General features: G+C 41.8%; 1 protein-coding gene across 7 annotated transcripts in view; it reads right to left on the minus strand.

Moving 5' to 3' along the window:
• sdccag8 (serologically defined colon cancer antigen 8) overlaps positions 1-19,464 on the minus strand; it is a 69,193-nt gene that overhangs the window by 36,985 nt on the left and 12,744 nt on the right. For 6 of the 7 annotated variants that reach the window (XM_022763843.1, XM_022763837.1, XM_022763839.1 and 3 more), the window contains 3 exons: positions 9,679-9,806; positions 5,029-5,137; positions 3,486-3,617 (listed from right to left, as the gene is read on the minus strand). In XM_022763843.1, the coding sequence (XP_022619564.1) occupies positions 3,486-3,617; positions 5,029-5,137; positions 9,679-9,806 (369 nt within the window). The remainder of the gene's footprint in view (positions 1-3,485; positions 3,618-5,028; positions 5,138-9,678; positions 9,807-19,464) is intronic. The other variant, XM_022763842.1, reaches the window with a different exon arrangement.

Raw genomic sequence — 19,464 nt, forward strand, 5'->3', positions numbered from 1 at the left:
TGGAGAGGCTGTGGGGAGGGGCGGGGCGCTGGATATTGAACCCACTTGCACCAGCTTGTTAACACGTACACCTTAACCCCCGAGCGGCGCGGCAGGGAGCCCACCAAGCACTCAGGGCCTGCAGGGACCAACTAACATATACCCAATGTATGGATGCGCATGCGTGCGCGCACACACACACACACACACACGCGCACACACACACACACACACACACACACACACACACACGCGCACACACACACACACACGCGCACACACACACGCGCACACACACACACACACACACACACACACACACACACACACACACACACACACTGAGGATTACTAGAACATGCGTGCTATTCAATACAAGAACGGTACCATATGTAGAGAGACTGACATACCCGCTTATACATGAATATGTATACGTGCATACAAACATAACTACATACATACACATACACACACACACACACACACACACACACACACACACACACACACACACACACACACACACACACACACACACACACTGAGGATTACTAGAACATGCGTGCTATTCAATACAAGAACGGTACCATATGTAGAGAGACTGACATACCCGCTTATACATGAATATGTATACGTGCATACAAACATAACTACATACATACACATACACACACACACACACACACACACACACACACACACACACACACACACACACGAGATACACAAAGTTCTGTCAGAGAACCCGAAGTTTAGTCCTGTCTCTACAACTTAATCAAACTGCAAAACATGGCTGTAATAAAGCCCTGATAAATACTGTGGATCTCTGTTTTTTATTTGTTAAAGTTAAAACCGATGTGATAACGTTATATTTGTGGCAGGACACCAGCTTTAGAGTTTGCCACCTGAGTAGGATCAGTACCACAAATACAATCACAACATCACAAAACTAAGTACCAGCTGCGACGTGGATCATCGTAAACGTGACTCATACCTCTCTCGCCTCGCAGTCTCTCCCTCATCTCTGTGCTGTACCTCCGTACAATAAGTCACCTAAAACATACAACATAAACGCCAAAAATACATGTATTTACTGATCAGAATCGAGGCGTTCCCAAACATACACACTTGTCTCCGACTATCAAATACAAAAATGTGGTCAAGCAGCTTAACAGTCACTCCAAAAGTGACCTCATGTAGAACTGAACTCAAGAGATTTAGAAATATCAGGAGGATTCATCAACCAACTAAGTGTCAAAGCAGAAAATAAAACTCACTTAATGCCAAGAGTGATTATTGTGGTTCAGATGGGAGAAGAGAGAAGTTAGGTGCCAACTTCCCAGCCAATCCACTTTTGGCAGCCAGATTCCTACTCTGCTAAACCTCCTGAGAACATGCAATAGCAACCCATACACACAGACACACACACAGACACACACACAGACAAAAAATACCACCATAACATATGTGCAGAAACATACAGAATATTCATACTTCACACTCCTTGACAACTTAGATTGTTTTTCTATGAAACACACAAAGAGAGTCACACACAACCAGGAGACAGCTGTGACTTGGTAAACTTTGTTTTTTGGCAGCGTCTGACTGTCGACAGGTTAACACCGGTGGGTGGTAGACAATATGTGGTGTCAGTGATGGAGCAGGAGAGAAGGGTGAGCGAGTGTATGCGCGTGTGTATGTGAGTGTGTTTGGTTGGTTGCGTGTAAGACGAAGGTGGAGTTGGGGGGGTAGAGATCCTGCAGAGTGGGGCAACAACACCCACACACTCTTGCCCACATTGGCAGAGCCAGGCTGTATGCCAGGCGCCCCGTGGAGACACACACCAACTGGGCTCCACACTCAGGGAGGAAGAGACCCCCGCAACGCACACACACCCTCTTCATGTACAGATACTGTAGCATAAGCCAAAGATGGAAGTACTTTTAGCTTTAGTTTTTATAAGTCGACATTTTCTTAGTTTACTTTTTGCGACTGTAATTGAGTTTCACATTTACAAGTGTAAAATGTACGCGCTCGATACTTTCTCGAAAATGTCCACAATGGAACCAAAAACGTGGTACCAATAACAGATGCAATACTTTAGGGGTGCAACTCACAATTATTTTCATTATTGGTTAATCTCTTGATTATCTTCTAATAATTAATAATAATCTAATTGATGAATTGTTTGGTTCATAAAATGTCTGAAAATAGCAGAAAATGCCTTCACTAAGTCCAAAGTGGCATCATTCATACTGTGTACCACATGGGCTTAGTCCCAACCGCAGCGGCCACTGGTTCGAATCTGACCCGTGGTCCTTTGCTGCATGTCATCCCCTCTCTCCCTGACTTTCCTGTCTCTCTCACTTCACTATCTGAATAAAGGCAAAAATGTCCAAAAAAATAACTTGAAAAAAAAAAAAAAAAAATCATAATTAAGAAGCTAAAACCAGTGATCAATCAAATTAGCAGCTGATTAATTTTCTCTCGATTCATTAATCAATTAATCAAATAATCCTTTCAGCTCTGCACCACTTTTCTTACCAGTGCTTTTGAGCTTGATAGACATGTAAGTCACCGTTGTAATTAACAGTAGACCTGTCAGGGATGATTCATAGGTATCTGAAATATCAATTCACTGATTATTACAGAGTGAACTGTTAAGTGGAAATAGTGAATGAATGAATTATGGGACATTGTCTACTTATGCCTGTGTTATTGTGAATCCGGCTTTTGAGCCCAACTGGTACATCACTTTTGAGCTCAGTTAGTTCAGATGCCACCAAACCAGACACAATTTATCATGAATTACCTCCTTGTTAAATTATTCATTTGAGCCATGGAGGCGTGAAGCAACACAGCCATAAATAAATAATCTGATATAAGACCACTTCACACCCTAATTTTAAGGCCTAACCATTTTTCTGTGTTTCATCTAGTGCACAGTTAGTAATGCTAGACATTAACGCAGTTATAGAGCTCAGTGGATCGCCACAAGTGACTGATGGGAGTCTATGACTAGTTTATTCTCTCCACCACATTATATATGAACAAAAGTTGTGGTTTTTCATCAGAGAACAGTTTGACTGTGCAGCCTGATGAAGCAGACAGCAGGAGAATAAACTGCTGATGACACAAAAAACGCTGTGTCAACAAATATTAAAACAATCCTTATTAAAAAAAAAAAAAATCAACATTAGATGTAGAGGGGATGGACTGTTTGGGGACAGATTGTGAAGAAAACTGTTCTTTTTTCTAAGGCCTGCACTAATCCCTGATAATACACAAACATAGGATGCTTTTTGCAAAAGCAAAAATATTTAAAAATATTACTGGAAACGCAACCTTGACTGAGGAATTAACAGATCATCACTGTGCAGATCAGGTGTTTATTTGCTTGTAAACAACACATGAAATGTCTCTAAAAATGTGATAAGGATGTCAAAAAATGTACTTTTACTCTGGTGTATGTACAGTTTTTGGTTGTATTATGTGTATTTGCGCACCTGTCCTTCATGCGCTGGTGCATTCGACCATGCTGGACACACTGTTCCTCCATGTCAGAGCAGCGAGCTCTCAGACTCTTCACCGTCTCCTCTAGGTGTTGCTTCTCCAGGGCCACCTGCTCTAGTTCACTCCTGTGCACGCACGCACGCACGGACGCACACACACGCACGCACGCACACACACACACACACACACACACACACACACACACACACACACAGTTTATACCGTTCTAAATGAGATGTTACAAAGTGCTTCATAATATAAGACAAAAGAAAGGCATAAAACAGACACAATATAATGTAATAAGTAAAATACCTTAACAAAACTAAGCAAACTAAAGTATAAAAGTATGAACACATTTTAAAGGAGTCCACAGTGGTCTGTGGTTATTCCTTGTTGACAAGCTCAATGCTTGTTAAGATTTTTTGTAGCAGTATGTAATTGATTGAACATATATCAATGTGCAGGGTAAAAAGCTTAAATCCTGTCTTTCAGTTGATAAGTGCAATCAAATACAATCAACTGTTCTGTGTAAGTTGAGTAGTATATTTGAAATACACTGACTGATTGCAAACCAACCCCTGATTTAAAGATTTCTTCATATTTTGCCCTTATTTGGTGCTGACAATAGAAACAGGCAGGAAATATGGAGAGAACAATTTGTCAGAGTTCTCTAATTCATCTTGCTGCAACTGTCTCAGTGTAACCTCACTCAGCCTGACTGAGACCATCCAGCAGGACTTTAACCGCTACACTAGGCTTAGACTCCAGGAGCTCAAACAGCCCAAGGCACCAAACACACCAACACCACACTGCTGCTTAACTACATGACACACACAAACACTTCGTAGCATTGTGTCAGCATGTATGTGAAATCCTAGGCTTAAAGACACATTAAAAGGAGGTAGTAAATACTGTGTACATATATGTGTATACTGCTGATGTCCATCCGTAGGAAAATACAGTGTATTTCAGTGTGTATGTTGTGTGCACGTGTCCTGTGGCTGGTGAGGCCAGTGCGGTCTGGCAGGGCCAGATTGGGGGCTGTCATGTGACTAATGTGCAGCACAGCTCCAACAGCTGACAGGACACTGGGCCCAGGGTCACTCTCATACATACATACACACACACATGCACATACACACACAAAAACACACAGGCAGCCCAGATGGAGAGCTGTGCAGGCCTGCTGTGACTACTGTAGCATCAGGTTAACAAGAAAACAGGTCAGACTGGAAAGCAGTATGTAGTATGTTGAAATGCTCTGTCCAAACTGCCTGAATAGATGATACTTCATGAAATGATGACATGGATGTCCAACAGATCAGGGGGATAAACCAATGGAAGAGAGGAGCTGTGTGTTTCTACACAAGTACATTTTGACTAACCATATGAAAACGTTTTCATGGGAAAATAGACAAATGAATAAGTCAGGATGTCAACCACTGAGTCAGAAAGTGGAACAAAATAAAAGCATAATTGAGTGAATGTACAAACAAAGAGGAAATGTGATGACAGAATGAAACAGAAAACACTGACCTGCTGTTCTCTGTCAGCTCTTCTAGTTTGGCCGCCAGTTTGCAGCATTCCTCCTTCAGCTTCCTAATCAGGGAATTCTGGGAACTCAGCAGACCATCCAGCTCTCCAACTGCAATCAGTCATGGGAAAAGCTTCAGTGACGGTGGGGGTTAACCATCGCAGGTGAATCCGTGTAGCTTTCAGAGATCCTAGCTGCACAGAAACTGATAGAGATTCAAGCAATTCACGCTCACACTGAAGTTCAGACGTCGTCAAACTCAACAAGCTGCCTCGAGGATCTGTTGTCAGAGGACACCACCATCTACCACCCTAATAATCAACCCTTGATTAGCGTATATGCAGACGCTCCTAACACTTAATTTAATAGCAGATATTTTTAAACCGTCAATTATTAGAAAGTGTAATCTGGTTTCAGCATCAATAACTGCTAAGAGCATCTGTGTCATTTTGAGTCATAGACACAGTATATTACTGTCTATGTTCATTTCCCATAACCATTTACTGTGTTGTTTACTACATGTACTATGTTCATCTTTTACTCTAGTAAATCCTGACCCAAACAAAACTGAGCCAATCCCAACTAACTACTTCAAACTTAACACCTAAACATGCTGTTTTTAAGCTTAATGTCGAAACCTTACGATACTTCAACTTCTTCTGAAACTGTGTCGCAGTTGTTTACTCTTCTTGCTTCTCATCAGTAATATCTTGAAATTAACTGCCGTTCCTACTGAAACAAGCACAATTGTAAGACAATAAGAGTGAGAAGTGTCGGCTCAAACTTGGCATAATGAAATAACCACAAAACAAAAAGTCTGACAAAAATGAGACTTTATATTTAGTGTGTTGCAAGTTTCAAGATACTGTAATGGGCATTAACATAAGGAGAAAGAAGGAAAAATTATATTTATATTTGTAATTCAGATTTTTGGTATAAGAAAACCAAGTGAATTAAATTGTAAAGTACTTGGGCAGAAAACATTGGTGGATGACTGTTCACAAGCCCACACAGGGAATCCGTGCACAAACAAAATCTGACATCACACAGAAAAGTTAAATAACACTTTAAAATGAGATTTATCAGTTGCAGTATACTTCAGAGCTGTAATGAAGCGCCAGAGTTTCTTTGTCACAATGTGAAGACCAAAACTGTGACTAAGATTTGTGTGATCCTTTCTGATATGCATATTTTAGGAGAAAAAAGGAGGAGAAAAAAAACAAAAACGTTTGAATTATCATTTTATTTCAAATTCAAATATCAGAGTCAGTTGCAGAACGAGCTTGAGTTTGAGGTTATACACTACCTCTTCATTTCAGTGTAGCATACAGAATGTGTCTGTTTTTTGACATTTTTTTAATTGCCAAATGAAATTCAAAATTTTAGGTTACTTCACTGACCCAGGATTTTGTTTTGTTTATGCTTTCATTTAACTTAAGTTACATTTCAGGAGAAAAAAGGCTGATGTTACTGTGCGTGTCTGTGAATACATATAATACAAGAGCACGCCAGCCAAACAGCCTCACATACCAGAGGAACACGTCTACGTTGAGCTGAGCAATTAAATCTATTGTAACAAATCCTGCAGCAAAAGCAAGATACATATGTCTCTTTGAATGGACTCCCAAAAAATGCTTTTGTCAACATTCGCATTAGAATCAAAACAGTTCAAATAACAGGAGGAGATGTACAGAGAGAAACAGAAGTACAGAGAATGGAGAATGGAAATATAAAGTGTGTGAGTGGGGTAAAACGAGATGGAGAAAGAGAGGGGACTGTTGTTTGAAAGCGCTTTCTTTCTCCTTTCCACCCTTCCTGCCACGTCCTCAACCGCTCATGGGGGCCTCTTTCTGAACAATCCAACACTGGGCTTTCATCATTCCTTTGAAATGATCCACGTTCCGCTCTCCAACATATGTCTGCTCTTTTAAAATAACAATGGCTGCCGTTTGGATTGAGGCAATGATCCACCTGCTCCAGCATTCTGTTACAGTCAACCGAAACCAAAAACACCAAGGACTTGCAGTCTTTGAAAAGTAACTCAGACTTGTGAAGAGTTTTGTTTTTTTTTTTGCATACAGTAGATATTGGGGGGAAAAGAAAGATAGAAAAAAAAGGTAGAGGAGCCATGATGGTAGATCTCTGCGCTATGATGCAAACAATTTACCTGCAGGAAATTTGACTTTTGTCATCTATGTGTTACAGAAATGCAATTAAAATACAAAGAAGGTGATTATGACTGGGAGAGGTGTAAAGGCCAATGAATGTATTATTATTCTGTTTTTACAGGCTGCACATTGTACCTTCAAAGTAGGTTACTACTAACCTTTTTTTATTCTATACAGTCACCGTCCTTAAATCACTGCCATAGATAATGCATTGAGGGCAGAGAGTGGAAACTAAAATACACAAACTCGCAGACGTGTACACACACGTACACTCAACAAAGTTTGGTCAGTGCTGGAAAAGTTGCATGAAGAATGCTAATTAGCGGAACAGGCTTTGAATGCGTCTGGCCATGCGTAGTCCAAAAAGAACCCTGGGACACAGAAACACAGCAGAACTGGCACTGGAAACAAACAGAGGAAAAATGAGGGAGGGAAGAGGCATGGCAGGGGAGGGAGGGACGGAGAGAAACAAATATCTGATATCATCTAGAGGCTGCTCTGTACGCATTTACTCAAAAAAGAAACATGAAAAAAAAAATTCAGAAAAAAGGTGGGAGGGAGCGGAGAAGAAGGGAGAGGGGGACGGATGGATGGAAGGACAAACGGATGGACAGAGAGGCGGGATTTGGAGAGCAAGAAAGCTAATTATCCAGCTCGTCTGTTGGGTTGCACGGGGAGAGGAAGTGATGCGAGCTACTAAAGGACGTCCACCCCTCCATCCCCTCCCCATCCACAGTTTCCTGCTGTGCTCTGATGTCAGCTCTCTTTAGACAACATGTGTGCTGCCGACACGCGCCAGAAACAGACCCTTTGTTTATCCCCACCCCCCTTCCCTCCCTCCATCCATTCCTCCCTCTATACCCTCCATCTTTGTTCTGCTTACCAGCAGGCTCCCTGTTTGTTGAAGTTAACCACAGGTAAATAAAAAGACAGGAGAAGGGAGGGAAGGAGAGAGAGAGTAGTTGAGGGTGGGTGGTGGGTGCGGGGGGGGGGCGTCCAGATGGTGCAACAGATGTGCTAGCAGCAGCAGCTCTGCTGTGCAGGCAGACAGGGAGCTCTGAGCTGGGTCTCTCTGCACTGCTCCCATCACCTTCCCTCTGCTCTGCCCTGCTATTCTCTCCTCTCCTCTTGTGGCTTCTGTTCTGCTCTTTTGAGGTCACTTCAGCTCAGTCTTGTTCAGCTCAGATGATTTGTGTTCCTGTCCATCCCCTCCCACTCTGGTCATGTTGTGATGGAGGTTAGCAAGGTGGCACAGTGAGATGGAAAAACCATTCTTCAACTGGAAGATGCAGGTTCAAGACCCTGTTCCAGCAAAGATCCTCCCTGCTGAAGCGTCCTTGAGGAAGAGACACAGTCCCAGCTCAAGGGCTGTGATTCTGTAGCTGACCCTGATCAACTCTGTTGTCGCCGTTTTGCTCCTTGCAGTTCTGGATATTCTGACTCTGCATGCTTCATCCTATTGAGTTCGGCTTTATTCTCCTCTGCTTACATCACCCTCCCATCTATGTAAGACAGCTAACATGCCTGTGTGCTGCAACTGCATACAATAAACCTACTGATATGCAAATATGAGAACTTTTTGCTATGCAGCCGTGTGAAGAAGCTCTCTCTCATTGGTGTGTGGATCTCCACTGAAAACCTTTTATTGCCCCTCTTTGACAAGTCTGACCCCTAGTATCCCCCGGATGTGGCTCCATCATGGCTTCCAGACACGATCTGTTGTCATTCTAGCTGTTGTGCCAATGGCCACCAGAGACATAACTGAAACATCTCAGTGGACTGAAATGCACTTACTCATATTTAATGCCACGTCACATTAATTTAATGTGTAGTGGTGCATTTCATTAATTATAGAATTTGTCTTATCATACATACAAAACTACCATTTCTTCTTTGTTTATGTCTCTTCCACCACAAAGTCTGTCTGGCAGGAGACGGAATATAAGGATTTTCCTTCCGTGAATACACACTGTTCAGGAAATACAAATAGAAAATTAAGATAAAACAGTAATTAAACCAACAAACTATCTATTAGCTTGTTTATCATAAATGAGCTGCAAATGTGTATTCAATAAGTTTATAAAATGCAAAATGTTGGCTAAACAACTGGAAACAAAATGTGGCTGCTGAAGGACAGACTATTTGAAAATGGTCTACCTCTGAAATGCCTCAGTGAACAGTCAAATGACAAAAGAGACGTGACAGAGCTGATGTCGTGATGCAGCCACATACAGTGAACACCCAGTGTGAGGCTCCATCACACAAGAATCTAAATTAAAAGGTCAGTATGCTGATGAAAACAATATGGAGGGCAAAGGAAATATGGGTCTTGAGAGATACTCAGAGGACAAACAGGTGAGCTATATTTGATAAAGTCAGAGAGGTGGGGAAGAGACAGTGATCTAGGACGAGTGGACAGTATTTTTAGGCAAGACCACTGTTGAAGCCAAGCCCAGTGCTGCTGCTGTGGATGGAAGCACTCACCTCTCTGCTGGTGTTGCGCCTCTGTTTGCTCCAACAACGCAGTCAGCTCTCTCTCCCTTTCCCGTGCTGAGAGGGTTGCAGATGTCATTTCCTCCTCGTGAGCCCGTTCTGCGCTCTCTCTATCCTGTCTGGGGAAACAAACCACAACCGTTCTTATAATAAACAGCGGGGATGAACTGATCTCTGTTACAAATCCATCTCGGCTGATCACTAATCTGTCCGTTCACTATAAAGATGATTTCTCCATATTTTCTATTAAGATTGGCATATTTGTTTCACACAAAAGTAGCATTGCTTGGCTACCTACAGTACGGGTAAAATCGGTTTTCATCCAGATAGTGTCACTAAATGTTAGTGTGTGCTTGAGACTGATTACTCATGTTCTGCTAGTGGTGGAGCATGAAAAACATTTCCACATACCGCCAGCTACAACTTCTGTCTTAACCATATTTATTTTATCATGTAAATTTGAGGTGTATTTGGATACATAATTATAGAATCTGTTTGGTTTTTTTTCAACCCCTGTTAAGAAAACAACACTGATGTAAACAAACTAATAATCACTTTACTGTTCAGTCAGTGCACTTAAAGACATGTCAATCAATCCTAGAGTGACAGCAGATTCCAGTCTTGTTTTGTTGGTAGGGGTGTCCAAATCACAGATTGTGTCTATAAGTGGCTTCTAATTAAACAGACTACTACATAAAAACGTCATATACTGTATATGAGCAGCTGTGAAAGCAGTGCATTTAATAATCACTCTCAAAATGAAATGTGCAAGCTGAGAGTGAAATGAAATGCCTTGGATGACACTCAAATACGCAAGTGTGCATCTTCACTGTGATCAGGGACAGTTATCAGGCAAATACCAGTGACCTGTTCAGAACACACACACACACACACACATACATACATATATATATATATATATATATATATATATGGTTCAGCAGCTGATAGATAAGTAAATTCAGCCATACTTGGCTCCTGTTTCTGGTACAAGATAGGGAGGTGGAGGATATCAGTGATGCGAAAAAGAAAAACTGATAGATGAAACACAGAGGTGAGGCAGAAAGCAGGAGGAGAACACACACTGTCCAACAAGAGAATTAAAGAGAGGACAGAAAGGAGAATGACAGATAAGACTCAGGGGGTAGAAGTGTCAGGCCACTGTCAGCTTGAAGACCCCTGAGTGATACTGCAGCTGTCTACAAAACACACACACACACACACACAGCTCCATTACAGACCAGTCCAGACGGAAAGCTTCACCCTCTGATTGAATAAAAGTCAAGGATACATTTCTGAACACAATGAGACAAGAAAAGGTCTGTGCTGTGGTCATTCTTTGCTTAAGCTAAATGTCATCCTGTGCATTTACTGTACAACTTTCAATCTAGGTGTGCATCTACTACTCTCAGTTGATCAGTAATATCTACTTTGTACATGATATTTGTCCTTATAGAAGGTCTACATATAAATAACTGCATGACTTCCTTCCTAGTAAACACCGTTCTTAGACATATTTGGTAGCGATAAAATCGGTTTAATCTCCGCTTTCATTCGTCTCAATATCAAAACTGAGCAGGTAAGATGCAAGTTAAGGTGCTAATCCCCGCTGCCTTTGAACAACACTGCATTTTACTCCTGTTTGAACCAAACTTTCTAACTCAACTAAGTCCAAACGTATCCAAACAACAGAGGAACAGACAAAGAAGGAAAGAAGAGAAAAACTACAAAGACAGAAAAATCGAACAAATAAACAGAACTCTTCCTGAAGTCCAAAGGCGCTAATGAAGAGAGAATTCTCCAGTTTAAGTGAAAACTTTTCTCCCCTACAGTGCTTGGCCTGCATCTCTAAAGTGACCGCGTCTGTCTGTTCCTTCGTGTGTGTGTGTGTTCTCCTGCTGTCCTGCTGTCTGGGGTGTGAAAGCGGGTGGCGGGTGTGCAGGGGACACAAGGAGACTGTGTGTGTCTGTACGCGTATGAGTGTGTGTATGTATGTGTGTGTGTGTGTGTGTGTGTGTGTGTGTGTGTGTGTGTGTGAGAGAGTGAGTGAATGAACCCCCGCTGGGCTTGAACAGCAGCCTGAGCCACCAAAGCGCACACCAGGGCTCAGCGGGAGATGGCGGGCAGGCGTTGCCAGCCATTTGGTCCTGCAAGAGGTTCCAGGGGGCCGTGTGTATTTGTGTATGTCTATGTGTGAGTGTTTGTGTGCGACTGGGGGGTGGGTGGGTGGGGTGGGGGGGACTCTCACCAGACCTGTTTACCCACCAATTAGCATCAGACAGACCGCCAGAAAGTTCCAGCAGTCAGCAATAGAGTGGTGGTGAGGAAGAGGAGTGTGACAAAAAAAAAAAAAAAAAAAAAAAAAAAAAAAAAAAAAAAAACAGAAGATAGAAAAGCAAAAAGACAGAGCGTTACACATTTGGCATCTGTTTGGTCTTGCTGATCTACTGAACCTACATTTTAAGTAAGTCCTAACAAACTTGTTCAAAAGAGAACGGAACAGACTCTAGGCCTTCATTTCTGCATGAGGACGACCATGACTGTGATTTTAAGTGTTGGTTTAATTCATCAGGCCTCAGAGTTCATATCCTGTTTCAAAGGCCTGAGAGCCTCACTGAGGGTCAAGTTCAAACTGAAGATCAGGATAAGTTAGGCGGTTCCTTCCCCTACGCCATTTTGTATTCCCAATCAAATCTAACATGTTTATTTGCAAAATGCTCTCACAAAATGGCTGCTGATGAGCACTGTCAAATTAAAGCATAAAAAAGAGAAAGCAAAGGAGAGACATCAGTGGAGAGCCAAGCCCTGGAGCAAGCGTTAAGGGCGACGGGTAGAGCAGAGGCTGAATGTGTGGGGCTGGAGCTGGATAATTCTCCCTGGACAATAATCTGCCTTCCAGCTAATTGGTGAATGGGCTCTGGGTTGCTGCCTGTGGCAGGAACTCTTGTTTGGGCCTAGGAGGCAATAGACTGAATATTCAGTTAGAGGATGGCTGGGCCTGTTTGTATATGCCTGGCCTGATGCGCTGTAGGACAGCTTGATAAGTATGGCGAGAGCTGCATGGGCCAGGGGCCTAAGGTAGGCTGGAATGGCTCTGGGGCTGCGGCCAGGTACAGTGGCTGCTGGGTAAGTGGGAGGTGGCAGAGGCGGTGGCTGGCTGGCTAGATGGCTGGAGTGGTGAGGAAGAAGAGGGGGCCCAGTCCGCACTGCCTGCCTAAGTGGGCACTATTCAAGCTGTTGCCCATTAGATGTGGGGTGCCAGGGCCTGACCAAGCGCGGAGTTTGCAGCACCCCATGGTGCAGCCGGCATCCCACGCCAGAACCACCAAATGCCGCGGTTTATCAGAGAACGAGCACAAATTGGAGTCAGACGGTGGACTTGGAGGAACAGAAGACATTTGCCAACGCCAGACACCACTGACCGCTGCTTGGACTAAAGTAAAGAAGACTATATTCTCTCCCTGTAAACACAATATCACTCAGAGATACACATACATACAAACTGAAGTCACATACACAGGTAGCTGTGTGTTCGTAAACACACAAATAATAAGGGCAAATCTTCGCGTACATGTAAAATACACAAAATATACAACTATATTTTGTTGTAATTTCAAATATGAAAAAAACATCAATGTGACTGATGACGCTCTGTTCAAAGTTTAGTTACTTTTTGGAAGCATTCAGTTACCAAAACCAAGGTAAAGGAGTAAAGATAAATAATGTCTATATATTCTAAACATGAAAACTAATGGAAAACTAAAGCGAACAATTCCGGAAATAAATGCATATTGATATTTATGCTCTGCAATGACCCTGTGCTGCAAAATAACAGGTGTGGAATTACCATACAGGTGAACAGATTGTGAACCCGGCCTTTAGCGCAAAAATACAAACACACAAGCTTTGTTCGCAACAAATGAGACCGATTGTTGTAAGACACTGATGATCATTGCAAAGAGATGAGGAGGAGATGGAGAAACGAGAGGCATATGAATAATACTGTTTCTGTTATAGAGGACCGTCTATACCAATAAGTTATACTGTGACAGTGTTTGAGTCGATAACTCTATCATCTTCTTTACATTTTAAATATCAAATCATTTTAAATTAGTCTTTTATAAAGTATCAGACTTTTACAGATTTGTGAATTACCTGTCATATCTTCACCTGCTTTCATCTAAGATCTAATTAACAGTATCAACAGAAATAGAAACACTCTTGATTGTATTTTTTTAAGATACATTTGAAATTAAACTGATACATTTAACTATATACGTAGATTTAAAAAAAAAAAAAAGTATTCAAACCAATTATGAAAACTGATGCGCCCAAAGCTATTATTTGACTTTGATGTTGACACAATGTTACTGACACTGTACTATAAAATTACAACTGTTTGCTATTTGCTCGCATCTCAACTGCTCAAAATGGTGACACCCCTGATGATTCATTCTTGTGGAGGAATTCCAGTGGATCCACAGCTATTTATGATGGACTGCATCAATCAGACAACATTAATATTCAACAGTTTGATATGCAGAACTACAAATATGATTCCTGCTTATGTGTGAGTGTGCTTTTTTCATGTGTGCGACTGAGAGATGGTGAGACAGAGGCCTCGTGCAGGCCTGTCTAACCGATACTGCCAACAATAGACGAGAAAATAAAGTGACATATTGAACATTTGCTGTGCTGCATATCAGCGATGCTGCGTACAATAAACATCTGAATTGTTTTGTGTAGCAGGCGACACACGGTGTCACACAATTTTTTCTCACGCACCTCGATGTGTTTTAGCACATTTTTATTAAACCTTGGGGTGATGTAAGTCAATCACTCTGCTCCCCTCTCTTCATCTCGCCGCTCTACCTTATGAAAGAAACACATCAAACGCAGATGTAGCCTGATGTAGCCTCACTGTTCGTTTGCTCTCTGCCCAGCCCATATTTCCATCTACAATATCTGTCTATCTATCCGTCCAGAGCGTTCTCATCTCTGCTCCGATCTTTTTTTTTCTGCTGTTTCCATCTCTCCCTGCTCCCTCCTCTTTTCCCTCCCACCCTTTTTTTCCTGTAACTAAACTGGCTGTGTCTCTCTCCATCTGCTGGTTCTTCCTTCAGCGGCCCTGCACCTGTTCACACCTCCTCTCCTGTTGGCCACCTCTTCCCCCCCCCCCCTTTATCTCTCTCTTTCGCTCTCTCTCTCTCTCTCCCTCCCTCTCTCTCTGCTCAGTGCGATGCTGCCAGGCCCATTCCTGGCTCAGTTAGCCTCTCTGTCATTCAATCCATCTGTCGGCAAGTCAACTTTGTTTACAGCGGGCGGCCCAAGCCTCTTTTCTTCTTCAAGGAGCGCTAAAGCCCCCCCACCGCCACCAAGGTCAGTGGCGAGCCAATTGTGCCCGAAAAACAGAAAACTGCAAATGTTAAATTAGCAAAAAAAAAGAAGAAAAAAAAAAAAGAAATATGCTCCCCCACAACACACACACACAGACACACACACACACTATGGACAATAACACTCTTGAAATATGCACATCTTAAAAGCTGTTTTTAACTCTCTCATGCATATGAATAAATGCATGCATATATAACAGACAGTTATAAATACACATGACCCTCACAGAAACAAACATTTGCTGTTAAAGCACAAATTCGCTCAGAAAAAAAACAGCTCTGGATTGAAGTAATTAGCTGCTGATTGGCCTCTGTCATCATCTATCTGCTCTGAAAACAGAGCGAGAGAAGTTTAAAAGTCTTAATTGGCACAGATGATTGGTGGTCTTAACATAGGAAGAGCGGACTGGCAGCACAGGCATCTGTGATTTTTAAAAATAAACACACAGCATACGTACAATATGCTCCCCTGCTGACCCAATCCAGAAACCCAGGACGCAACGTCAGTGTCAAATCTGTGCCCTACAGAAATAGTTGTGGGTAGCATATGTGGTAGAGCTGGGGGTCAAATCAATTTCAGCTGAGAAGGTAAACGACTGCCGAAAATTAATTATTTCAATCAGGATAACAGTTTAAAGTTACTTCTCATTACATTTGCGTGTATCATACATGTTAGACGATATGAAAATTTTGATATAAACATATCAACAAATACTGTATAATGTAATATATTAAATAATAAGATTGTGACAGGAAAAAATTATTGAATTAAAAAAAATATTTGCATGTTTACAAACATACAAGTGCATTTCGAGGTGGTGTTCAATAGTAAATCTGGATGCAACGCATGTCAATTTTTCTAATAGAAAAAAAAAAAAAAAAAAGATTACAGAGAAAGTTTTATATGAGGAAAAAAACAAATCATTGAGAGAGAGAGGTGTGCAAACTCAAACTTTGTACCACATGGAGTGTTCTCCCCTGGTGTGAGCACAATCCACCTGTGTTGGAATTCACTTCACACCTGAGACATAGCTGATGTTGTTTCAAATTCCCCTCACCCCTCCCACTCAGTTATAAACTTGGGGGCAACTGACAGGAAGGAACATGCGCCATCTCTCTCCAAACCCACTCCTCATAATCTTTGGTGAACTCCTCCTGAATCTGCTTACTTGCCCACCTCTTTTCCTCATTTCTTCCACACCCTATGCAAACTCATCTCCTCTCCTGTCCTCTGTCTCTGTACTCCTGGGCCATTAGATCAGATGCCTAGTGAGGGAGAGGTGGTCATTGAGGTGGAAAACAAAGAGAGGCTTTTTTAAACTCAGCGGGGGGGGACTAGGGCTGGAGATGGCACTGTAGGGGGGCTTGTGCCCACCTGGTGCCCGCCATTATATACACACCATCACTAGCCTCACAGCTTTTTGTCCTATGCTCCCCTCTCCCTCCTCTATGCCATCCACTCACTTGTCTCGCAATAAAAACTTCCTCTGGATACTCCTAAAACCTCTTCTCCACATAATTTCCATATCTCCTCTACTTTTTTATTCTCAGCTACATCTACCTTTGTCTGTTTGCCCTGCCTTCCATTTCCAGCCTCACCTCTAGTGTCATCTTCTTCATCTTTAATCTGCCATGTCTTTACCTATATCTCCTTACTAACAGACTGCATTAAACAGCATCACTGTCAGGGTCGTGTGTCATCCTTCAACCTTTTTCACACAGCGCTTCGGTTTGAATGATGAGCACATGAATATGCATATATGAAACTATGGTATTTGACAATGGGCATAATTATTAACATCAAGCTGTAATTGAGCAACAGGCCTTTTGAAGTATGTTCATCTCTTTGAAAAATGCAAAGGCTTTTTTTTTTTTAAAGTTAACATCGCAAGCTATATGGATTGTCTTCATTTTATGATTGCTTATGATAATGATTACACCAGAGACAATAAACAGCAACACTGCTTCTTATTATTTCAATGATGTGTGGAAGCACTAAAAACTAACACTGCAATTGTTTATTTTGTTTGAGGTTTCTCTCAGATGTCATGGAACATAAACATAGCGCCAAAAGTGGACCAGCATAACTGATTTCATAGACGGCATTCCTTCAATAGCTGATGGCAAAGCCTCACATCCAGTGCCAGATGCATGTTTCCTGTCCACTGCTTATATAACGCCGTCCTTAACTCACTCTCTTCTCTACCATAATTCTTCATGTATCTTCCACATCTCCACTCAGCTGCTACATTGCTCCAGTCTTATCCTCGTCCCTCCTATCTCTTGCGCCTGTCTTTTTGATCATCCAGATAAAATCTGCAGATGGGGGCAGTGTCCTACTACCTACAAGGCACTGCTTGGCAGTGTTGTGCCCACAAAGGGCAACAGAGAGAAAGGGATGGATTGAAGACAAGAGACAAAAAAGAGAACAAAGAGCAGCTATATGAAGGATAAAAAAAATGAAGAGGATGAAAAGATAAAAGGACAGATCAATCAGGTAAAAGAGAGTGAGCGAGGTAAAAGAGAGAAATGAGGGGAAAAGAAGAGCAGAGAGAGGTTCTGTCATGTTGGATGAAAGCTGTGCCTACTGGGCAGTGGGCACAGTGTAGAGTCACTGATGGTGCCACCCTCACAGCAGGGATGTGTGAAGGCACAAAGTTGACCAGATGACACACACACACACACACACACATATACACACATACATACATACACACACACACATACACACACACACACACACATACACAGAGGATGTACAAGATCCATGCTCACTGCGACCACAATCCAGTAACATGCAGTACAACCCACTAAAATGAAGGAAACCCCTGGTAAACTTGTTACTATATCCTTTTTAACCAACACCACCGGAGACAGCCAGGGATTTTTTTTCAGAACATTTCAAGTTGTTCCATAAACAAACCGATACATGCATAATTTGAAGAGGTGGTTTTATGCATGTACTGCATGAGAGGGAAGGCAAGAACAGATGAACCCAGAATCAGGTACAAAGTGGATGGTGAATGGAAGACAGAGGGCTGGTGCTCTCCCTTTCGTTCCCTGTCCTCCAGCCGTAGTGTGTGTATGTAGGCCAGTGTCCCAGGGCACACTTGGCTGGGGTGACAACAGTTGTAGCCGACAGATTTGCCTCCATCTTGCCTGAGGTCTCCCAGTCAGCGATCTGTCTATTCCATCCATTCCCAGCCCCGCAGGATGGACAGATTACAGCTCTGCTTAATAATCCTGGTACTTATGGTGTGTGATTTTCCACTGCTGAATTCATAGCTTCCACATTTTAACCATTATTATATTTTTCTAGTGTAATTAAGTTGATGCAGTTACAGAGTTAGAGTTAGCAAGGTAAGCTCAGGGGGGCTCATGGTATCATTTATGCTCTGATAAAATAGAGATGGTGGATGGATGTAAGGAGTTGTGGAGAGATGGGCACTTGTCTCCTGGCACCTAGCAGCATCTACCTACAATATATGGCTTGCATGAGTGAACAATAGAGGAAACAATGCAAAAGATAAGAAAAAGATGTACACAGGTGAAATGACTGTGACAAGGAAGCACAAGGAATAATGCTGTTTGTTGGATATGTTTGTCATAACTACACTACTGTTTCCCCCAGATGAAACTATTCATCCTTCACTATCTTGAAACAGATTCAAATCTCTATGACATTACTGATTTAATAATATTAGTTGTATAAAATCAATTCAAATGTAATCCAAACACTCAAACTGAAATAAGAATTTGAAAATCAAAACATTACAATCTTGAGATTTGGTCTTTTTTGTTTTAGAAATCATGGACTACTTGATAAAAAGGACTGATGTTAAATACAACACTCAGTGTTGAAGATCAGTTAATGAAGCTAGGCAGTTTCATGAGCTACAAGAATCATGACCTCACTCTCAGGTGTCTTATGTTTAGTGTATTTGCTGTAACTGTGGACATACTACAACAGGGTGAAAGTGATAGTGGAAGACCAGAATCATAAGCAGGGGAATGGAAACAACACAGCACAATGAGAGCATTTAATTAGATAAGGGCTGCATTAGAAGAAGTCTGTTCTCCAAGTTTTTCACAAACAAACACAGAAAAGACTCACTTGATCAATGTCAACATGTGTACAACATTGAAAGCTTTTGAAATTATGAAAATACAATATGCTTAATGTTAGGATAGAGGAAATGTTCCTGCTCGAGAAGCCATGTTTTTAAAAAGGTTTTTTAATGAACTATTAAAATAGTGTTTTCTTACCCAGCTTGACAAAAACACACATTGTTTTAATTACTGTCACGTCAACTAAATTAACACAAATAAACTTACAATCAAAAGACCAGCGAAAGAAAGATGCAGCAGAGAGTAAGACAGA

Source organism: Seriola dumerili, unplaced genomic scaffold, assembly GCF_002260705.1.
Source record: "Seriola dumerili isolate Sdu_G_001 unplaced genomic scaffold, Sdu_1.0 BDQW01000478.1, whole genome shotgun sequence".
In the NCBI taxonomy this organism is placed as follows: domain Eukaryota; kingdom Metazoa; phylum Chordata; class Actinopteri; order Carangiformes; family Carangidae; genus Seriola; species Seriola dumerili.